General features: G+C 43.4%; 1 protein-coding gene across 1 annotated transcript in view; it reads right to left on the bottom strand.

Moving 5' to 3' along the window:
• Positions 1 to 16,272, bottom strand: part of LOC146808703 (phospholipase A2 inhibitor and Ly6/PLAUR domain-containing protein-like) — a 198,820-nt gene that overhangs the window by 169,814 nt on the left and 12,734 nt on the right. The window contains exon 2 of the mRNA XM_085615518.1: positions 12,310 to 12,429. Coding sequence (XP_085471644.1) covers positions 12,310 to 12,429 — 120 coding nt within the window. The remainder of the gene's footprint in view (positions 1 to 12,309; positions 12,430 to 16,272) is intronic.

Below are 16,272 nucleotides of genomic sequence, written 5' to 3'. Positions count from 1 at the left end.
AGAATGCGGGGAGAGAAGGGAGCAAAGTATGTGCGAAGGTGGCAAGTAATTCTCGATTATAAAAGTATACAATGCAAAGTCTTGAGGGGATGTGCTGGACAGACTTGAGTATGCAGAGCACAGACATGTACATCACAACATACACTGATGGTCTATTGAGTGAAGTGGACAGTGGATGCAACCATGATAGTACAGTCAGCAGGGAAGATTACGGAATGGTAGCGCGTACCTGCCTCTCTCCCCCCCAAATGTTTAGGGAAGTGGGCTGGCTCGCCGTACGCAAGGCTAGAGTAGGGGTATGAATAAAAGGCACGTTTCTTTGGGTGTGGTTCTCTTCCGGATAGGCGAACGTGTCTGCCAGGTCTGCGCAGCTTACACCACCACGAGGCTGATGCTGTGAGCGAAGTTGGGTGCGTGAATGATGCTCTCAGCCTGCTGGGACTCAGAAACCGTCATGGCCGCTGTGATGCATATATGCCCCACAGGGTCTCAGCATTGGACTGGTGTCTTTATCCTATAATGGACGATGTCAGATATTACCTGCTGCTGAATTTTCAAAGAACACAATCCGTTGAGGTGCATCACACTGTGTGCTTCCGTAGCTAACTGCTGTACAGGATTATTGGGTTTGTTGACTGCAGTCAGTGCAGTATACCGCGGTACAGCAGGTCCAAACAATGAAACGGGGTCTTGATTCTATGATTGAGGATGTCAGAAGTTAAAGTCTGTGATGATTTCAGTGTAACCCCTCCTATCAGGTGCAATCAACTCTGGGTCCCAACAGTGGAACGGTGTCTTGATCCTGCTATTGAGTTGTCAGGGAACTCCCTCTGTTGAGGTGCATCAGTCTCTGTGCTTCCGTAGCTAACTGCTGTACATGATTATAGGGGTTGGCTGACTGCAGTCGGTGGAGTACACAGTGGTACAGCATGTCCGAACTGTGGAACGGTGTCTTGATATCACAATGGACGATGTTAGAACTGCATCTGAGAGTGGAGATGAAGGTACCCCTCCGATCACGTGCAACCAACTCTAGGTCCGAACAGTGGAACGGTGTCTTGATCCCACAATGAACGATGTTAGAACTGTATCTGCGAGTGGAGATGTAGGTACTCCCTTTGACCAGCTGCATCCAACTCTGGGTCCCAACAGTGGAACGGTGTCTTGATGCGATAATGGATGATGTTAGAACTGCATCTGAGTGTGGGGATGAAGGTACTCCCTTTGACCAGGTGAAACCCACTCTAGGTTGCAACAGTAGAACATTGTCTTGATTCCACAATGGAAGATGTCCGATATTACATTCTGTTTAATTTTTACAGAACTCTTTCCGTTGAGGTGATTTAGACTCTGTGCTTCTGTAGTTAACTGATGCACGTGATTATTAGGCATGGTTTATTGCAGTTGCTGGTGTACACAGCGGTACAGCATGTTCGAACAGTGAAACGAGGTCTTAATTCTATGATTGAGGATGTCAGAAGCTAAAGTGTGTGATGATTTTTGTGTATAGCTTCTGATGAGGCGGAACCAACTCTAGGTACCAACACTTGAATGGTGTCTTGATCACACAATGGACGATGTCCGATACTAACTGTTGCTGGTTTTTCACACAACTCTGTCTCTTGAGGTGCATCAGATTCTGTGCTTCTGTAGTTAAGTGCTGCACATGGTTATTGGGCTTAGTTGACTGGTATTGCTGGAATACACCGCGGTAGAGCAGATACAAACAGTGAAATGGGGTGTTAATTATATGATTGAGGATGTTAGAAGTTACAGTTTGTGATGATTTCTGTGTACCCCCTCCGATGAGGTACAAGCAACTCTAGGTCCCAACAGTGGAATGGTGTGTTGATCCCACAATGGATGATGTTAGAACTGTATCTGAGAGTGGAGATGGAGGTACTCCCTGTGACCAGGTGCAAACAACTCTAGGTCCCAACAGTGGAACGGTGTCTTGATCCCAAAATGGACGATGTTAGAACTACATCTGAGAGTGGAGATGAAGGTACTCCCTTCGACCAGGTTCATCCAACTTTAGGTCCCAACTGTGGAACGGTGTCTTGATCCCACAATGGATGATGTCCGATATTACCTGCTGCTTGCTTTTTTCAGACTGTGATTCCATTGCTAACTCCGGCACATGATTATTGGGCTTCGTTGACAGTAGTCGGTGGAGTATACTGTGGTACAGCAGGTGCAAACAGTGAAATGGGGTCTCGATTCTATGATTGAGGATGTCATAAGTTAAAGTCTGTGATGATTTTTGTGTACCCGCTCTGATCAGGTGCAACCAACTCTGTGCTTCCAAATCCAACGGTATGTGGCTGTGAGTTGTGAATGACTTTTTGTGTAGACTGCAGTTTGCAGGGTTCACAATTTAGATTGCGTGGTGATTGTTTAATTACAGAATCCAGTAGTTAAGTAATTAGAATGTCTAATGAAACATACACAATATTGTTTTAGTATACTTGCTTCATGAAGTGTTTTTATATCAGTTATAGGTTTAGTGAAATGACCAAATTTATCTTGGAAGTCCAAAGGAAGAGTGAATAGTGTAGACTGTGGAGAGATGAAATCCCAATTCAAATTGTTTTGATTTATTCATTGTAGAGTTCTCTGTAATTTATGTTGTTTTATTTTGTAAAAAGGGAGTGGAAAAAAGTATTGATGGTTGTGTGTGTGAGTACTGCTTTTAATTAACAATGCAGACAGTAGTGTTCTCAATTCAGATCGAGTTGCTATTGTAGATGATGCAGTCCTGTAAGAGAAGCGATTGCTGTAGTGTGCTCTGTCTGCAACACTCATACGCATCACTGCAGGCTCCGCACACGTTTTCTTTGCTTCGTGTATTGCAAACTGTAGAGCTCAAGTCAATGCTACGTGACTGTGGGCCCTTGCTGAACGCTCTCTCTGGCCTATACTGCAGACTTCAGTGTTCACATTTGACATTGAGTCGGTATTGTAGATGATGCAGTCCTGTAGGAAAAGACATTGCTCCAGTGTGCTCTGTCCGCACTACTCATACACATCGTTGCGGGCTCTGCACACGTTTTTTTGGATTCGTGTATTGCAAACCGTGGAGCTCAAGTCAATGCCCCGCGGCTGTGGGCCCTTGCTGACCACTCTCTCTGGCCTATACTGCAGACTTCAATGTCCACATTTGACATTGAGTCGGTATTGTAGATGATGCAGTCCAGTAGGAAAAGATATTGCTCCAGTGTGCTCTGTCTGCACCACTCCTATGCATCATTGCAGGCTCTGCACACGTTTTGTTTGGTTTGTGTATCGCAAATTGTAGAGCTCAAGTGAATGCCATGTGGCTGTGGGCCCTTGTGACCACTCACTCTGGCCTACACTGCAGACAGCAGTGTTCACAATTGATATTGAGTCGCTATTGTAGATGAGGTAGTCTTGTAGGAAAAGACATTACTCCAGTATGTACTGTCTGCACCATGCATATGTATCATTGCAGGCTTTGCAGACTCTTTTTTGTTGCTTCGCTGACGACAAACTGGGTAGGTGAAGTCACTTTATGTATCTGTGTGTCCTTTGTGACCGCTCTCTATGGCCTACACTGCAGACCGCAGTGTTCATTATTCAGATTGAGTTGGTATTGCAGATGATGCAGTGTTGATGGCAACAGATATTGCTCCTAGTACGGCCTGTCTACAGCACGCATTATCGGTGGCTGTGCACATGCTGAATGCTTTTGACGTGGTTATGTGAGTGCATTATTACTGATGGAGCGTTTATGATATAATCTTTTTGTGTATTATTTCAGATCTTTTGATTGTGTGTCAGTATACCACAAGTTGTTGTTCTTTTACGATGGAATTATTTCTGTATTATTTCACATCTACTGTCCCTACCTTACTGCAGCATAAATTATTGATTCTTTTAATATTGAATCTCTGTGTGTGATCCAATGATTACTGTTGTAGTTGATGCTAGCAGCAAACATTGTCTGAAGGCTAGTTTAGACTTACCGCACACACATCCAGCACAGAATTCACTGGATATGTCACCATGGTAATAAAAAGGAGTCGAGCGTATGTGCCCTTATACACTTCCTCTATCTATCTGTGTCTGTGTGTTCATTATCTATGCATGACACTGTCTCTGGGCCATACTATATTACGTTGTGTTGTGGACAGCGTATTGAACCATGTTACCTGTGGTATTGGAGAAAATTTCGGTAATGTAACTTTTAGGTGTATGGGTATCATAGGTGGAAGGCTACTTTACAGAGCATGAATATTGATGAAAATGATGGTTGCATGTTGTGTGTAGTGTAAGATATGTGTATATTGCAAAAAGTTTTGAACAAAGCTCTCTAAGCAGAAGAGGTGTGTCTCATGAAATGCAGTAGAGATATTGACTAAAACGAGTGGCGGTTTTAAACTGTTACAATGGCAAATGTTATGAACTAATGAAATGTTTTTTTTTATGGTTACATGGCAATCGCGCAGCCAGTGCGCAATGAGACCGTACCCGATGTGATTTTGAGAAAATATAAGTTTATTAAAGTTAGAAATATATAACTGTTTAAAATATTTTTAATTATCGCTTGCTCTCATATACACTTTAAAGTTTTTTACATATAGTTTTGAGACAAAAAAAATGAGGAATGGCGTATGTGGCGCTACATCGTACGTTTATGATGTAACACAGGGCGTGGCAGCGTCCACTCATCGCATACGCCACACGCAGCGGGCGCGACCCTATACGTACATGACGTAATGCGCGGGTTGGTAGTGCGTACCCGTCGTATACCAAAGTAGCAGCTGGAGCAACCTCATATGTGCATGTTGTTACGCTGGACTCAGTGCCACAAACCCGTCGGATACGAAATGCGCATCATTTAAATGTGGTCGATAGGGTTTGCGTGTTGATCGAGCTTGGTAGACTACCGGTATGGGACTGTAGTTTTCTCCCCCCCAAACAAAAAGATATACATATTTTGTGGGGAGGATATAAAAGATTACATAATTTGTAAAGTTTAAAAAAAGGATGATAGAGTTGCAAAATATTAAAAAACAATTTGAAAAAATATAGGTTTTGTGAATATTAAAATATGAAATTAACATTTAAAAAACCTTTGAAATTCACTGAAAAAAACATAGGTATTACAGACGTTATAGTTAGGAATTAGCATTTAAAAAACCTTAGCAATTCGCTGAAAAAAACCATAGGTTTCAGGGACGTTATAGTTAGTTGGATATTTGACTCATTTAAAACTAGAGAAATTCGCCTGTTATAGTTAGTTGAGCTAACTATAACTCGCGCGCCTGCAATGCACTGCTGATGACGTCACATATTACATCACTCATGACATGGTCAGTGACATCACTCATGACATCACTCATGACATCTCAAATGACATCACTGATGACATCATCCATGTAATAGTCTGACACACCTCTTCACACTGTAATATTACCTTTGATATACGCACTCTAAAATACAGACTACTGTTTTGAAAAGCATAGACACGCCAATACCAGATACTAGATATCCATCCACTGATTCCTATTTATATATTGTGAGCAAGATATACACTGATACAGTCACTCATACATGGTGTCACTCATCATTACATCAGTATAATATCCACTCATACATGTATATATACATTTACACAGTGCTACTGATCCATAGAGTTACTCACACATCTATTCAGTCATGCCAAAAATCAATCATGCAGCCATGTACTCACCTATGCAGATATATACACAACACCTGCCTTATTTATACACACATCACTTTCCTTATTTATATAGATGCTATCACATACTTACTCTCTTATACAATCACCAATACATGTACACATTCGTGTATGTAGACACTCTTGCAATCACTGTCTTTCACGTAGTCATTATACACCCCAACACGCACATAGTGTGTAAAAACATATATAGTTACTCACATATATACTAAGGAAGGCCAGAATTAGCGAAAGTGTCTTTTGCAAAATATCGCGAAACGGCAAAAAATCTCCGCGATCACGCGAAATTTTGCGTGATAGCGGAGATTTTGGTGTGCTAATTAATGCGATACTGAATTTGACCTTCAACTCGGGCACCTGCTTTATTTATAATTATATCTGTAAGACTTACAGATACAAATAAAGCAGGTGCCCGAGTTGAAGGTCAAATAAAAGTGCTTCCTGTTGGGGTTTAATTTTTGTGACAGGAGCATCGTGCCAGAACGAATCCTTTCCTGCATATTTACTCAACCGTTTTGTGCAATACCTCTACTCAACTGGAGTACTTTCTACTGGCTAATCAGTAAATGCTACCTCGTTGGGTAAATGTATGTGCTTTTCCTACACTACAGCTGCGTAAAGGGCCAGAAGAGTTGTCTACAGCGACCATGTGTGTCTGTAACGTTGCCACCGCGCCAACGGGGGCCGGGGTCCCTCGAGTGAGCTGTCCATCATAGTGGGGGAAAGGGCGGGAAGACATTGCACACCACTGGTGTGTGGGGTGGGGCAAACGGGCAGGGCTTCCATGCAGTTCACATGCCTCTTGTTTATAAAGGGCCAGAGACGGATCAGAGCAGCAGATGAGGAGACAGAACCTCCTGGTGTCAGGAATTACACGGGGATTGCGCTCGAGAAACTCCTGGATGCACAGAGCTCCATCAAGGATGATAGCATATTGTTGACGGTAGATATGGGGAGACAGCAGCACACCTGCCTAGGCGACAATTTCCGTTCCCTTGCGGATCGCAAGCGGAACGGAAATTGGTGCCCACCCTTAATATATACAACTGAGACATCAATTCACTAATCAACACACCTGTTCACACAGTCAGCTATCTATACAGCAGATAGATAGATAGATAGATAGATAGATAGATAGATAGATAGATAGATAGATAGATAGATAGATAGATAGATAGATAGATAGATAGATAGATAGATAGATAGATAGATAGATAGATAGATAGATAGATAGATAGATAGATAGATAGATAGATAGATAGATAGATAGATAGATAGATAGATAGATAGATAGATAGATAGATATGTGTGTGTGTGTGTAAAGCCATTGCGTGTTAATGGATGCATGGTAAAGACGTGTATCATACATTCATGCGTTGTCAAGTCATACAACTATAGGAGAATGTTTGAGGTAGGTGGGATGGTGAAGGGAGATATATCAGACAATTAGAGAGAGGGCGAATCAAGACATATCTACAATTACTTGTCAAAGATAAGGGTGAAGAATGTATGGGAGCGAACTCAGAGAAATCAAGAGAGCTGGTCTAACAGTGCAGGGGATGGTGGTCATAATGAGAGACGTGGATTTGGGAGGGAAAATGGGAAAGATGTAGGTGAACGTGAAATATGGGGGCATATTTACAAGCAGGCGATAAAAAATTATCGCCGCTTTTGCGGCCGTTTTCTATTTTCTAATATTATCGCCTAATTAGCAAGGCCACGCTAACGCGTGAAACCTTGCTTTAGCGTGGGGATTCTTTACGCCCAGCTTTGCATCTCTAATGAGATGCAAAGTGGGCGTTCCTGACCTAACATGACAGGAGAAATGTCGCTAAGCGACATTTCTCCTATCATCAAGCCCCACGCTATGAAACATAGCGTCAGAAAAAGTAGCGATAACCCCTGTTATCGCTACTTTCCTTACGCCTGCTTCAGGACTGACTTAGCCATGATATCCTATGGAAGGTGGATATCATGGCTAAGTTTGTGAGTCCCTATCAACAAGCTAACGCCACATTGCGTGAGATTATCGCTGGGTTTTCAGCGATAATCTCACGTTAGGCAGTTAGTGTGAGGTCTTTTATCGCTGAGGAGATAAGCGTTGCTAATAGCACGCTATCTCAGCGATAAAAATCTACGTTACCCGGCGATAATTATCCTCACGCTAAGAGCGCTTAGAGATAATTATCGCCGGTTGTTGCTGATATGCCCCATGGCGAGAGAAATCTGAGGTAATTAGAGTGATGAAGTTGGAAGTAGAAGGCACATTCTGAACCCAAATTAGAGCAAAGGGTGTGCAGAAAAAGAAGAAAGGGGATGGAGGACTGAGCTGAGATTGCCCCCATCAACCCATCTACGAAACGAGTGCAAGACCGAAGTAGGCACAATTAACACGACGGCCTGTGGACTTGTCCCCAGGTGAAATGACCCACATCGAATTACCACCCAACACCCGGAGGCCTCCACGCCATGGAACGCTTGTGCCACAGTCAGGGGGTACTGCCTGACATGCACTGATGCATTACTTGTTGCGGGCAGGTGCTGCCTACGCACGATGGTGGAAGAGAGCTCCAAACCCCCTCTGCAGGTGGCGAGCTGGGCTAGCAGAGCATCGGATGCTCAAGGGCTTGCAGTGCATCTGCAAGATTTCCAGAAAGTGGCATGCAACATTGCTACTTTACGACGCGCTGCAGGAACATACAAAAGCAGACCTGGGTGCACTCAGAGAGCATTGGGACCTAGAGCTGGGTGGTTTGATAAGTGACACAGATGAGACTGATATAGTGACGCAAACCCACGCGGTATCACGCAATGTGTGCTTCAAACGAATCCAATTGTACTACATACACAGAGCATAGATTACATCCCCACGAGTGAACCTGTTACACCCCAACTCGGGTGCAAGCTGGCCTAGATGCGGGATGGCCAATGCAGCATTTATGCTTCTGGTGTGGGAGTGCCTGGCTCTACAACCCCACTGATCTGGGGTGACAGGGATAGTGAAAATAGCAATGGGAGGCAGATTACAAAGAGTCAGGGAGCATGCCTGCTAGGATGGTTCACAAGACAAAGAGCAGAAGCATTCACAAGTAGTTTCATACGTTTGGTGTTCATACTTGCCAAACCGCAGATAACAATGGCCTGGAAAGCCATCGATGGCCATAATGTACAGAGATGGCTAGCTGGACTGCGTAGATGGGCTAGCTATGAGGGAGCTGCACTACAGTGAGAAGTTAACCAGGAACTATGGCTCGGTGGATGATCTGAATTCTGGAATCACATATTGACTGACTTACCCCACTTAGAGAACCAGGGGATCATATGACACCTGGTGGATGGTAGGGACATCTCATAAAAGCACACCTGGGTGATATGCCATGGCTGAGGGCTCCCACCTGAGATCTCACTTGGATGATCACACTGCATGTTTCCTTTTGTGTTTGGAGGGAGGACTATAGGTGGCTTTGGCTGTGGAAATTCAAGGGAGCAGCCACCTCATTACTGTTTGTTTTATTTTAAAAATCTGCAGAGGCCCATCAAGGCACATCATTATCATGGCCATGGATGCAAGGCAACAATAAAACATGTCCAGAGAACTGGTGATTAATGATCCTGCTGGAGAGCAGCCCTTTGCCTGTTGGTAGTTTTGAAATGCAGATAAACTGTATTTTATTTGGATAGCTCAGTGGGTTACTACCTTTGTCACAGAGATTCTTGTGTTACTTGCTGTTCAAAAGTTACAGTCCTAACATAGGACAGTGGCTTAGGCTATGAACTGTCATCAAAGACCTGCAGACAAGCATGAATGGTATAGTTAGAACTTCACTTTTTTGTGTTACTATAAAGTTAGAAATTCCCCAGTCTTTCATTATTTTAATGTTGCTAAAAAGAGTTTGGGCCGATATACATTTTTACTAGTAAAGCCAAGCCCCAACCACTACGGTATGGTTTGAATCCTGAGTTTGTGCTTCCCCAGCCCAAACCCTCTTTAAATTAACTGCCCACCAGTATGGATGCCATGTGATTCCTACATCTTGGAATCCTCATTGGCTCATGTGACATTCCCTGTAGACGGAATTACATACTAGCGATAAAACCGGCCCTGTCATTGCCTTTCTGTTTTTATTTAATTAGCAATCAGGTCATTAGGGCAACTGTGGAACATATTTTAAAGTGCGTGCTAATTATATTTACTGCTATATTTAATGTTTTAAGTTTGAAGGTGATTTTGCTAATGTTTTTTACGGGAATAATGAAAGTAGAGCTGGATCGGGCTGATATGGGGCTGGGGCCCGAAGGTCAGCTGTGAGATAAGGTACACAGGAGCGGGATGGTCGAAAAGTGGATAATCGGGCCTGGAAGTAAGTACTTGTGTTAAAACCTGGCCTGTTGGAATTTGAGGGTTTGCACTTACATCCAGACATCGCTCTTACTTTCAAATAACTCTCCACCTGCTCTGTATACACACAGAATTGATCCGTTGTATACTGGTGACTGTTTGCAAGTAGATATAATCTAATCTAGGGCTTGTAGGCTAGCGGACTCGGAGCGGAGGAGGTCCATGCGGTAAGTCGTGAGGGGGTGACACCATGAGTTACCCGCACCGGGTGACACCAACCCTAGTGACGCCACTGCAGCCACCTGTCCTTCGGCGACCCAAAGGAGGGAGGCAGAGGACGGGGCAGCAAGTGTGGCATATATGTTAACTAAACTCAATAAAATACATATAAAGCTGTTTGTACAGTCCCACTTAAAATGCTACAGCACTGCTAAAAAGTAATTATACTGTTCCAACTAAAGTATAAATGTCCTGATAAATGTCAGAATTAATGTTATGTGAAAAACCCCAGCTCTGCTTTATATAGCGCTCAATTATTGTTCTTTTACAAGTATTTATTTATTTTTGAGTGTTTTGTAGCTTAAACTTGACCCGAAGTCATCGGAGAGCTCTAGAGAGTCTTCGAAGCTGCGGTAGCGCAGAGAGTTTAGTAGCCTTATTTATGTTATTGTCTATTATAAGGTATAGAACCAACAGGTTTTCATCAACTATGGATATTTATCTGAAATGACAAAGTAGAATTCTACTTGTCATAGTAAGTTCACAACTGCAGAGACTCGTTAGCCGAGGTGGAGAACTCAGCAGAGAAAGCATAGGAAAGCCTATCTTTTTCTATGCACCTCGACTAAGCAGCCTCTGCAGTTGTAAACTTGCTACTAGCTTGTAGTTTCTGAATACCAAAAGAAACATAAACTCATACAAAAGTGTAAGTTTACCTTTGTAAATCTGTCCCATGGTTTCTGAATACCAAAACAGTATTAAAGTTATGAAAGCAAGTGTAAACTTACAAATAAAGGTAAGGTTACCTTTGTGAATCAGGCCTGGCGTTTACATTTTACAAGAGCATACAATCGCATTTTGTGTTTGTGTGATTTGGATTTTGAATGAATTGTGCAAAAGGCACTGAACAAATCCACTTAAGGGAGTGCATCATTCGAGACACAGCAACTACTTCTCAGGGTGACGTTGCAAAAAGTAAAAATTCAAGCATTGGCAAAGCCAAAAGTTTTGGCAATAAGGTGCTACAGTTGTAAACATGCAAACAGGTGCATGTGTGCATACTAAGTACACACACATTATATGTGATATGATACAGTCTTACCTGTGTATGCTACTGCAAGCTATGAAAATGTATAGCACAGATACAAAAGCTAGCGAGACAGGCCCAAATAATATAAGGCCATCTGTATCATTCCAAATTGTGATCGCAAATGCCAAAATCCGCAGAATTTCAGCGTTTGTGATCGCAATTTGGCTCAGTGGTATGTATTAAGGAAAACCTGCCTCGCAAAATAAGGATTCGCAAAATTTGCGATTCCCTATTTTGTGATTGCATTTAAGGAATCGCAAATTTCTATTCCTTAAATGCAATGTAAGAAACACAGAAAAAGTCAAATTTGGCCTTAAGGAATTGCAAATTACTACCAACTTCAAGTTGGTGGTAATTTGCGATTTCTCTGAAAAATGCACTTTTTTGAATTTTTCAAAGTGCCATGTGGCACACATATCCCCTTAGGGCATGTATGTGTGCCACATGTGCACACATGCACATTTCAGGGGTGCAACAGGGTGTCCTTTTGACACCCTGGAACCCTTGAAATTGCATTCTCAATTTGCAATGCTCCAATTGAGAATCGCAAATTGAGAATGTCTTCCTATTCATTCCTATGGGCCTCTAGGCCCATAGGAATGAATGGGGAGGTATTCCTTAATTGCGAATCGCAATTTGCAATTAAGGAATATGTAGGATTCGCAAAATTATTTGCAAATCCTACATACATAGTGTTTTGCAATACTCAAATAGTGATTCACAAAAAATCCCTATTTTAGAATCGCAAAAATGTATTTTCATACATATGGCCCAGAATGTGCATTCCTATATGTGCAGGAGCTAGCATATTAAAGACTGACCTTTTTACTAGCATCATTATCAATTTTGAAAGATGTTAAATTGATTTAAAATAATATGACATCACAGGACGTGTAAAAATCAATTTCCATAGAAAGCAAATTGTAAAACACTTACGGGCATTTGATCTTACTACAGAATGTTCACAGGTGGCGGTATGAGAATCGCAGGTCCTCATCTCACCCTTGCACTCTGTTGCATTCCAACTGGAACATACTTCACAAATCAGTGAATGTCCTAAAAATACAGAAAAATCCACATTTTAAGTTAAACCAACCTTGATGGAAGATTTTGGCGCATGGTTGACCAGCTATATACACAAGACACCTTCACACTCAAGGGCATGTGCATCGTTCATTTTACAGTTGAATTTTCAACTTATTGGTAACAATCAGGGCTCATACTGTAAGCTTTAAGTTTAAAGCAGAGCCATTCAATAACATTATTTCATAAAACTGAGGCTGACTAGCCTACCTACGAACCAAGAGGCCTACTTGTCACACATTGACACCACACATTGCAGCAAGCCACTATGCTGCTTTGCATAGAAAGGAGAGGGCAGTAATGCACCCTGTTAAAGATTATATGGTGCATGTGTGCCCTCTGAGTGCACTGGTGCACACACTGCTGCCTAACGTTAATGCAGGCTCCCTCGAATTATGGTGCAGGGGTGCCTGCGTAGTAAGAAGGATTTTGTTTTGTGCAGGAAGGGCCATGTCAATCCTCTGATGCATTTTCCGCGTTCTTCATATGCAGAATTCAGCACACATGAAATACGAAGAAACACGGATAAATACGCATATTTCTACTTGTTACCCCTCTCCTGGGAAAGTGTAGCATTCTGAAGCATTCCCAGGTCTAGCATTAAAAAGTGATAAAATCAAATCTGAGAATGCCAAAAATCCATGGGTGGTTCCATGGAAACACCCATGCTCCACCCCTGGAATGCCTCCTGGGGCAGATTAACCCAAGGCAGTCACTTGCATTGCCTTGCGTTACTCCAGATTACCAAGCCACACAGAGCCAAGCAAGGTGGCTTTTCATGGCTTGGTAAATGTCATTTTAGGTTTTATGTCACCCTTGTGCCACCTTGTGTGGCACACGGGGTGATGCAATACCATCATAAAGATGCCCGCAAGAGCATGACGGGCAAGGCGCTAACAGTGCAGTGCTCTGTGTAAGGTGATAGGGGTGCAGCGCGGCACGTAGACATCGGCACACATTTATGGAGGGAGCATCTCACCTGACATGTAACTGGTTCTGACCTGACATGTAATTGGTTATGCCTCAGCTCTACCAGCCTGTAAAAAGGTCCATAGAGATCTGTTCACTTGCAGGCAATAGGTGGAATTGTGCACAGCAACAGGAATGTCAGGCTCTGGAACCCCCAAGTCTCATTTTGTAGGGGGTATTTTAGGTATTGGCATTATATGTGCACCCTACACCTGGTTTACCACTACTAAAGCACAACCTAGACTTACACATTCCAGTACTCACGTTTTTGACTCATGCATACTGCATTGATCCCTATCACACATGTGATAATGACCCCTTCACTCGATGGCTGCTTCCTGGTAAAGCCATGGGTCTAATGGCTCACTCACATGGCACTACCACAGTTCTGGGCATCGCCAGACCTAGAATGCACATTGGTGAGATGGCAGTTGCACACAGTAGAAATATGCCTTCTTGGACTATATGCACAGGAGCCGAAAAAGAAAGTTGGCAATAGAGTCCTAGACTTGTCCAAATGGCCCTTCACGTAAACCTGGCATCCTTGGTGTAGTGCCCCCTTGTCCTTACGCTTGATGGCATCTTCACAAACGATCAGACCATAATTCCATCCTATTTATTATAAACATTTCTCACGATAGACAGGTTCCCATCAGATCTCAGTCTTTAACACCTACTGAGCTTGGTCCAACATAGAAGCAGGAGCATTTAACCAGCTGTTGACAGATGTGCAGCCGGACTGGGCTCATGATTTCGAGCACCACAAGACCCCCACCCCCCCCCCCCCCCCCCCCCCGGGCATATGCATTATGCAGAAAACAAGAAAGAATTCAGAGGAAAGACTGTAATCAGGCGGAAAAAATGAAATACAAACACTGTATCACAGTCTCTTAGTTGTTGATAGGGGAGGAAAATGGTATTTCATCCAGGAGATAGAGTTGGCTAAAACCTCTGTGAATTATTTATTTTCGGCAGTAAGGACGCTTTCCAATGCCCCTTCCAATATCATATCAGAAAGCCACCCTTCCTTTTGCAATCCACTGGCCGCTTTTAAAAAAAAACAAAGTGGAACTCATTTTTAACAAGTTCTTCCTTTTTTGCATGTGTCCAATAGAGGAAAGTAGACCACTTCTTCCTAAATACAGAGAATTCCGCCTCTAAGGAGTTTGCTCCCTCAGTAAGGAGCTAGTGATAGACTTGATCCGAGTCACAAAGTTTGGCCCACAAGATATCCCATGCCTGGCATCTATAGTGCATTTGTCTCATGAGGTCAGTGCCAACCATCTTACTGGAATCTTTAACAAAAGGATTACGGTCAGGCGGTTCCCCACACAATGGAAAATAAAATCCATACTTTCTCTGTTAGTGAGCCTAGGTAGGACCCCAGTGATTCCAATAACTATTGCCCCATCCAACATCTGGCGAAATGTATACAGAAAGAAGAGCTGCTGGGCACTACAACATGTGGGTTCAGGACATGTCACAGCACTGACCCCGCCCTCCTGATGGCCACAGAGGCGATCAGGCTTATCTTAGACCATTATGGCCACGCCGCTCTTATTCTTGCAGACCTACCAGCAGCATTTAATAGGATCAACCGCGGATAGACTGCCTGGTGGCATTGGGATAAAGGGCTCCACCCTGTCCCCTTTGAACTCTTCCTAAGGGACAGGGCATAGGCAGTGTCTCCGAAGGATTTTGAATCCACCCCTTTCTACTGCCCTGGGCTTGTCATTAAGCTCCACTCTGTTCAATATATATGTCGCACCCCTTGCAGTTTTGATGACATCATCAGCTTCTCTTCACAATATCCACAATTGTATGTCGGCATCAGTGATTGGATGGACAAAACATTGCCCCGAATTAAACTCCAGCCAGACGAGGTTCTTCTCCGCGTGCATGCCATCTTGTGGGCCACATTGTCAAGGATCCTTCCCATCACCGGTCAGAAAGGTAAAGATCTTGGGCATCCTGATGGACAGTAGGTTAGTCTTTGGGGACCAAGTAACTGCTACCACATCTGCGTCCTTCTGCACTCTTACAATAATAGAGAAGATTCTCCCTTACATTCCTCCTACCTTAAAAAACAGTGGTAACTGCCCTATTGCTGTCAAAAACCGGCTACCGTAACATGCTATATCTGAATATGCATTTACAGTATGCATTGCTAACAAACTGCAGTCCATCCAAAATGCAAAAAGAACTATTGATGGACAGAATGCAGAACAATGTCATACATTCACCCCAGTACAGAGATCTGGGCCTAAATCCATCGTTTTTTTGCTCACCATGCCATTCCAGTTTGGACCCAGCCATATGCAAGTCAGTCTTGACTCTGCACCCAGTGGAAACAGTCCAGCCTGAACTGCCAGGCCAGGTCCTCCCTGAACTGGAAACAAGCATTCTAGGACCGGTTTCGGGGTTTCACCCCTCTTCAGCCAGGATAGCTTGATTCCAGTGGCATGGAGAGCAAGGGACTCACGTCTGAGCATACCCTTCCCATTCAGGGTGACAAATGCAATAAGAACTATTGATGGACAGAATGCAGAACAATGTCATACATTCACCCCAGTACAGACATCTGCACCTAAAACCATTGTTTTTTTGCTCACCATGCCGTTCCAGTTTGGACCCAGCCATATGCAAATCAGTCGTGACCCTGCACCCAGTGGGAACAGTCCAGCCTGAATTGCAAGGCCAGGTCCCCCCTGGACTGGAAACCAGCATCCTAGGACTGGGTTCGGGCTTTCCGCTCTCATCGGCCAGGATAGCTTGACTCCAGTGGCATGGCTGCTGTTTAGAAACTCAACATTTCCTACAGCAAACCGGCCTTTCCGAAGCTTCACT

Source organism: Triturus cristatus, chromosome 7, assembly GCF_964204655.1.
Source record: "Triturus cristatus chromosome 7, aTriCri1.1, whole genome shotgun sequence".
In the NCBI taxonomy this organism is placed as follows: Eukaryota; Metazoa; Chordata; class Amphibia; order Caudata; family Salamandridae; genus Triturus; species Triturus cristatus.
The sequence above is the reverse complement of the archived record's forward strand: the minus strand, read 5'-3'. Positions and strand labels throughout refer to the sequence as shown.